A 7,559-nucleotide genomic window follows, 5' to 3' on the forward strand; every position below is an offset into this window, starting at 1 on the left:
CTACCAGGTATTTATCTGACTGCAAAGGGGTTGCCTTTTGCCATGACTGCCATTGCCTGGGATTTCTTAGTGGGACAGATGACATACTCAGTGCTTGATGTAGTGTTTCACTCCTCCCGTGATCCTACAAAGAGGAGTTATCATCCTGTTTTACTTAGGAAGAAACTGAGGCTCAAAGACTTAAGTGACTTACCCAGGGTCATGCCGCTTGGATGTGACAGAGTCTGGCAGTCTCCAGGGCCACAGAAGCCTGGCCACCTGCAATGGTTCCTGGTTTCTGGCCAAAGGGGCAATGTCAGCTTCACATCTGGTGTTTACATGGGGCCAGCCAAGATCCTGGGGCAGGACCCTGGAACACTTTCTGAGCATTCAATGTAAATAAACAATGACATCAGCTCCAAGGTGGAGGCAGCGTTAGGGAGAAGCTGATCATGAGGTGAAAGTTCTGTGAGTGATAAAAGATGCATTAAGGCTCTTTGTGATTTGTAGGGGGAAAGCAAGATCCAACCTGGAATGCCTGGGCATGGGCCCTTTCATTTTTAGCCCTGCAGAGGGAGGTGTCCTGAGACCCTCACAGGTCCCCAGTGTGCAGATGCCTGGAACTTAGTCTCCCGGAGGTCCTTACTACATCCCAGGAGAGAGGATTGCAGTCATTTCTACAGCAGTTGGCTTTCTTTTAGGGGCTGTTTTTCATGAAGATGACATGTTCTTCTCCACTTGAGTCCTTTGGTTTGTAGACACTGGAGGAGTGTGGTAAGGCAGGCTGGGCCTGGCCTGCTCAGCTTGCCTCACCGCTGCAGCCCCGTCCCTTGGGCACATTGAGGGCCTGGCAGTGGCTGTTATTTCGCTCCTTCCTCTTCAGGCATTGCTCCCTGGCGGTGATTAATGCTCTGGCCAACATCGCAGCCAACATCCAAGATGAGCACCTGGTGGATGAGCTGCTCATGAACCTGCTGGAGTTGTTTGTGCAGCTCGGGCTGGAGGGGAAACGAGCCAGCGAGAGGGCAAGCGAGAAGGGCCCCGCCTTGAAGGTAGGAAAGAGGATGGTTGTGCTCTCCCCATTAGTGCCCCATCCCTGCTGGCCAAGGTGTAGTCTCCGAGCGCCATCTTGGTTGGAATATAGTACTTTCTTTGTGGAGTGATTTAAATGTGCCTGGTAGAATGCAAGAAAGAAGGAGTGGGGTTCTTTCTCAAGGATACTGGCAGGGATCTGGGAAGAGGGCAGCTTTCTCACTGGGTTACATCTAGCTCACAGTAGCTGCCTTCCCCATCCCAGGGTGGTGACATGACAACAGTCTAACCTCAGCTCCCCATGGGCCCCTCTGTCTCTTCTTGCCTCCATCATGAATCCCAGGGATGGTAGCTGGGCCTAGGGGGACTTTAAGGGCCCATTATCAGAACACAGTGGCAACATGAGAAGGGCCAGATTTCACCTAATCTCAGACCACCCAAGGAAGACAGATCCGCAGAGACAAACACCATGTCTTGAATGCCCATATACATTTGTGGTAGGGCTGAGGTAGGTGAGGCCTCTTCCTCCATAACTCCCCAGTAACGTGTCATGTGGGCACTAGTTGCTCTACCGTATCTCTACTTCCACTCTGTTTTGTCATTTCCTCTCCCCTCCCTTCCCTTCATTCCCTTCCCCCAGTTATTGTTCACCTACTCTGTGCCAGCTATTGTTCTAGGTCAGGGGTCAGCCCACTTTTTCTGTAAAGGACCAGAGTGTAAATTCTTGACGCTTTGCAGGCCATACAGCCTCTGTTGCAACTGCTCTGCTCAACTCTTCTGTGGTCACCAGTCTATGAATGAACAGACGTGGCTGTGCTCCTATAAAATTGTATTTGCAAGAACAGGCTTTGGGTTGGATTTGGTCCATGGGCCGCAGTTTACCAACGTTTGCTCTAGATGAGGGTGTTACAGAAGTGAACGAGACAGACAGGATCCTCTATTCCTGTGGGGCTTAGGGAGAGAATGAAACAGGGCAGTGTGGTGAGGGGCACTTTAGATTGTGCTGGTTGAGAAGGCCTCTGTGAAGAGTGACATCTGGAGTTGACAACTGTATGAAGGATCCTCCCTGTGAAAGTCTCAGCCAAGAGGGAGTGGCTGGTGCAAGCAGGGATCCTAAGACTCTTGTCCCTAATTCAGCCTTGTTATGCCAGGCCCTCTGACAGTGATGTGGCTGATTAACTTCCCAAGTCTCCCAGTGGGGCACACAGCTAGGACCACCTCAATGCACAGGAGAGAAGGATGTCCCGCACGTCTAGCAGGAATTTAGGCATCGGGATAAGAGGAGGGTGCTGATGATACAAGGTGGTGCTAAACACCTGAGAAAGCAGAGGCTGTAACCTGTCTGAGGGGTCTTCTAGGAGCTTGCTCTCCCCTGGAAATTGGACCTCAGTGCCCTACCTTGTGGAGAACAAGGAGCTGTGATTATAAATTAAACTAAGATCGGTGGGTTGTTCCTCATCATCAGGCAGCCCTTAGGCCATCAGCTTCCCAGAGGGGACCAGTCAGGGCCACACTTGTGGCTCCCAGCCCAGGGAAACCAGCGTGACATCCTTTTTTAAATTTTCAAAAAAATTTATGTGGGTACATAGTAGGTGTATATTCACAGCTTGGCATTCTGTCCCTGCCACTGAGGTGCTGTGTGGCCTTGGCAAGCTACTGAGACATCCTGTGAATCTCTTCAAAAGTGAGTGCACGTGAAGCACTCAGCATAGTGCGTGGCTGCAGGGGATGCTCAGGGTCTTCAGCTGCTGTCGTTATTATAGATACAGAGCATAAATCAAGTTGGCTTAGGCCTGTGCTTCCAGAATTTTTATTATTTAGTATGTACTGAAGATTAGCTACATTTATGTGTCTAGCCAGGCAATCTATCTTTTATTTATTGTTAAGTAAACCCCCAAATTTCTCTAACTTGGAAAGACTATATATTTATTTTAGAAAAGATACAGAAAACTATAAACAGTAACGTAAAAAACACTCATTCCTCGACTCAGATATATAATTATTATTAACACTTTGATAGGTTTCTTCCTAGCTTTTTTATGCATATGTATTTATTACATAATTGGGATTGAATCATAGCATAGTCTTAAATCTTGATTTTTTTTTTTTTTTTGACACGTACTGTGGGCTCATTCCATGGTGACTAAATGCTTTTCAGAAAGTTGTATTTTCAATAGCTGTGTCATATCTAATTATGCAGAATGTCATGATTTATATAATCATTTATGTAATCATGGTTTATTTTTCACATTTGTTTTCATTTTTTGCTATTAAAATTTTGCTGGATGAGCATCTCTATGCCCCTCTCTGTATCTGTCTTATTTTGCTTAGATTAAAACATTCCAGGTTTACGTAACACTATATTGTACCTTGTGTTGTTGTTTTTTAATAAAAAAAAAAATACTCGTTAATGACAATAATTCTATCCTTTTCTAGGCTTCTAGCAGCGCAGGGAACTTGGGAGTACTCATTCCTGTAATAGCTGTGGTGAGTATTCATTAATTGACTGATTAAAACTATAGATACTGTGCTTATGCTTTGAGTGTTGCCGGGTGGTGCACAGTAAATTCCTTAGAAAGATGCAGTGTTGAGGCCCCAGTGTCTCTAGATATGACTGCTTCAGCTACCACCAGCTCTGATGACAGCACCGTAGGTGTGTCCACTGTGGCACACCTTTCACTTCCTTTCTCCATGCCCTCCCTGAACTCCCTCAACCAGTTGACAAGAGCACTCGCTTTGGATCCCTCCTGCATGGCTCCCAGGTCCTAAATCTGACACACTTTCATCCTGTGTCTCATGTTCTCATGACTGATGCTGGGCCAGCCTCCTGCTTCGATTCCTTCCTTGGCCCCTTCCTGCAAGAGCAGACCTGGAAGCCTCTTGCTGGTGCTCAGGCCTTGGAGCTATGGCCCCAGTCTCCTTCAGGGGACGTTGTTGGCATGGTGGGCACAGGCCCTGCCTCCTGTGCAGCACCATCTTGCTGGAGAGCCTCTTTCCATCCTATCCTGTCTCAGCCTGTGTCCGCTTCTTCCAAATGACTTGTAGAAGTTGTTTTTCCCTTTCTTGGTCACTCCTAGCTGCAAGTCCTAAGTCTGGCAACTACGTTCTAGTATTTGTTTTCATTCCATATTCTCTCCCTTCCCTTTAACCCACCATCTAATGCCAACCCTTGTGTCTCCCTTGCAGTGCCTTCTCCACTCCTCACCCCCTTCAAGTAGTTCAAGTCTTGAGCACTTACATGTGTCCCCTTCACCTTGTGCACCAGAAGGGTGGGCCTGGTGGCAGAGCTGCTAGGGCAGCCTAGGGACGTGAAGTTCAGGCAGGTAGGTGGCATTGTGGGTATAGAGAGGCACCTCTCCTGGTCTCAGTGAAGTGGTTCCCCTGCTCACACTCTCTGAATGTTTATCATTATTCCCAACCTGGGGACTTGTGGGGGTCCAATTTTGGCTGGCTGAGGTAGATGAAAAATAACTGGTCTGCCATTATTTATCTTTACTAGTAAAATGTCACATGTTGCCTGTTGTTTATTTTTGTTTTATTGTATTTTATTTTTTATGTTTGAGACATTCTCATTCTGCCATCCAGGCTGGAGCACAGTGGCATGATCTTGGCTCACTGTAACCTCTGCCTCCCGGGTTCAAGCAGTACTCATCCCTCAGCCCCCTGAGTAGCTGGGATTACAGGCACGTGCCACCATGCACGGCTAATTTTTGTATGTTTAGTAGAGACGGGGTTTCACCATGTTGGCCAGGCTGGTCTTGAACTCCTGGCCTCAAGTGATCCACCTGCCTTGGCCTCCCAAAGTGCTGGGATTACAGGTGTGAGCTGCTGCACCTGGCCTGCCATGGTATTTTTTCATGGACACCCCTATTGGTTGATTTTTTAATTTTTTTAATTAATTTTTTTTTTTTTGAGACAGTCTCACTCTGGCACCCAGATTGGAGTACAGTGGCACAATATCAGCTCACTGCAGCCTGGACCTCTGGGACTCAAGCAATCCTCCCACCTCAGCCTTCCAAGTAGCTGGGACTACAGATGTACACCACCATTCCCAGCTAATTTTTTTGTAGAGACGGGGTTTTGCCATGTTGCCCAAGCTGGTCTTGAACTTCTGAGCTCAAGTGATCTACCCACTTCAGCTTCCCATAGTGCTAGGATTACAGGCGTGAACCACCCCGCCTGGCCCCATTGGTTGATTTTTTTAAAACAGAAATTTTCCTACTGTATAGTTAATGTTTACTAGTGTATGCTTATGTTTTTAAAGTGCTGTTGTATGTGGGCCTTTTGTGTGGCCTGGAGGGAAAAGTAAGGGGCATGAAGCCCAGGGCACTCTCTTGTCAGCAGGCTCTGCAGGAGAGCAGATTTTAGGCAGACAGGGAGGATGCTTGGGGCAACACTAAAATCAGTGAGTTCTAGGATCTTTGACCATCAGAATTTGATGACCTGTATTCTTGTGAGCTTTCAAACATGTTGAGCAGTTGTCATTTAAAGTTTAATGTGTTTGTAGTGGAAATCTGTCAGGCACTTTAGGGAAGCAGTGAGTGGTGAGGTTGGTTGGAATTTCGCAGATTTGAGGGTTGCTGGTTGGACTCCTGGACCTGCATGTGGGATCCTGTGTGAGCTTGCGCCTCTCCAGGCTGCTGGGGTGGCTGGTGTAGGCAAAACTGTTATCTGTGATAGCTTAGCACATGCTCACTTAAATACTCCCCTGCTGTAACCTTTTACATGAGTAGAATAAGTGTATTTTTAGCAAAAGTTAATGGTTATATTATGGGGGAGGAAACAAATATTTGATTTTATTGCTCAATGAAGAGCACAGAGATCATGGGTTCTTGCATTTACTTTATGGTTACCCCTTGGACCATCTGGAAGAAACTAATTTTCAGAGGTTTTTTTTTTTTTTTTTTTTTTGAGACAGAGTCTTGTTCTGTCACCCAGCTGGAGTGCAGCCGTGTGATCGTGGCTCACTACAACCTCCACCACCCACGTTCAAGCAATTCCCCTGCCTCAGACTCCCGAGTAGCTGGAATTACAGATGCGTGCCACCACGCCCAGCTAATTTTTAGTATTTTAGTAGAGATGGAGTTTCACCATGTTGGCCAGGATGTTCTTGATCTCCTGACCTTGTGATTCACCTACCTCAGCCTCCCAAAGTGCTGGGATTACAGGCATGAGCCCCTGCGCTGAGCCCAGGTTGTTTTTACTTTTTTGTTTGTGTTTTTTTGAGATGAAGTCTCACTCTGTCGCCCGGGCTAGAGTGCAGTGGCACAATATCAGCTCACTGCAACCTCTGCCTCCCGGGTTCAAGCATTTCTCCTGCCTCAGGCTCCTAAGTAGCTGGGATTACAGGCGCACGCCACCACACCCAGCTAATTTTTATATTTTTAGTAGAGATAGGGTTTTTACCATGTTGGTCAGGCTGGTCTCGAACACCTGACCTTGTGATCCACCTGCCTCGGCCTCCCAAAGTGCCGGGATTACAGGCGTGAGCCACTCCACCCGGCCTATTTTCTTTTTTAAAAGATAGATATATTCTATTTTGGACCTTTGATGATACAGTGTCTCAGATTACTCTGTTGAATGGAAGTACCAGTGGATTTGGGGCAGGAAGCCTGGGTTTTGGCCCTAATGCAGCTGTTCTCAGTGACCTTGAGGGAGTTGCTGAGAGGCTGGGTCCTACAATCTCTGTGGTTCCTTTGTGGCTAGGTTTGGTGATCTTTGTCCTGCAACTTTGTGAATAATACTTCTTCAGAAATATCACTGATTAAATTGCCTCATTTGGTATTTAGCCTGTCAGCTAAATGTTTTGAAGGGTTTCTAATGCTTAGAGATGTAGTTCCACTGTCATACAATCATGATTTAATAAGATGTATCTCCTGGAAAAACATTCATGTACTTCACTGAGAGCAAGTTTACCTGTGTCACTGGTCATTTTTGTGGCCTTGGAAGGGTTACTTATTTTCTCAGTGCTTGGAAAACCAGGTGTGTGGATTAGCATGTTTTAGGTTACAGAGGACCTTTTTGAAAACTGTGCACTCTCTGTCCATAGAAATCCATATTATTCTCAAGATTTTGCATATAACTTCCAGAAGGTAAATGGAAGCAGTCTACACAATGCTCCCCAATTAGGAATGCCTGGCTTACATACTCTCTTAGCTTGAGAGTAACGTGACAGCCTTTCCTAGTTCTTGCTAAACACCAAACAGTGATCTAAATGCTTTCCAGGCCAGGCACAGTGGTTCATGCCTGCAGTCCCAGCACTTTGGGAGGCCAAAGTGGGTTGATCACCTGAAGTCAGGAGTTCCAGACCAGTCTGGCCAACATGGTGAAACCCCATCTCTGCTAAAAATACAAAATTAGCTGAGCATGATGGCGCGTGCCCGTAGTTCAGCTACTTAGGAGGCTGAGGCAGGAGAATCACTTACCTGGGAGGTGGTGGTTGCAGTAAGCCGAGATCGCGCTACTGCACTCCAGCCTGGGCAACAGAGCAAGACTCTGTCTCCAAAAAATAAAATAAATGAACAAATAAAATAAATGCTTTCCAGACA

At 46.7% G+C, this 7,559-nt stretch overlaps 1 protein-coding gene across 1 annotated transcript in view; it reads left to right on the forward strand.

The window, feature by feature from the left end:
- Positions 1-7,559, forward strand: part of PI4KA (phosphatidylinositol 4-kinase alpha) — a 149,790-nt gene that overhangs the window by 63,279 nt on the left and 78,952 nt on the right. Inside the window, exons 18-19 of the mRNA XM_032271316.1 lie at positions 863-1,031; positions 3,448-3,498. Of these exons, the coding sequence (XP_032127207.1) occupies positions 863-1,031; positions 3,448-3,498 (220 nt within the window). The remainder of the gene's footprint in view (positions 1-862; positions 1,032-3,447; positions 3,499-7,559) is intronic.

This window comes from Sapajus apella, unplaced genomic scaffold (genome assembly GCF_009761245.1).
Source record: "Sapajus apella isolate SASKATOON/1434 unplaced genomic scaffold, GSC_monkey_1.0 scaffold229, whole genome shotgun sequence".
Lineage (NCBI taxonomy): Eukaryota > Metazoa > Chordata > Mammalia > Primates > Cebidae > Sapajus > Sapajus apella.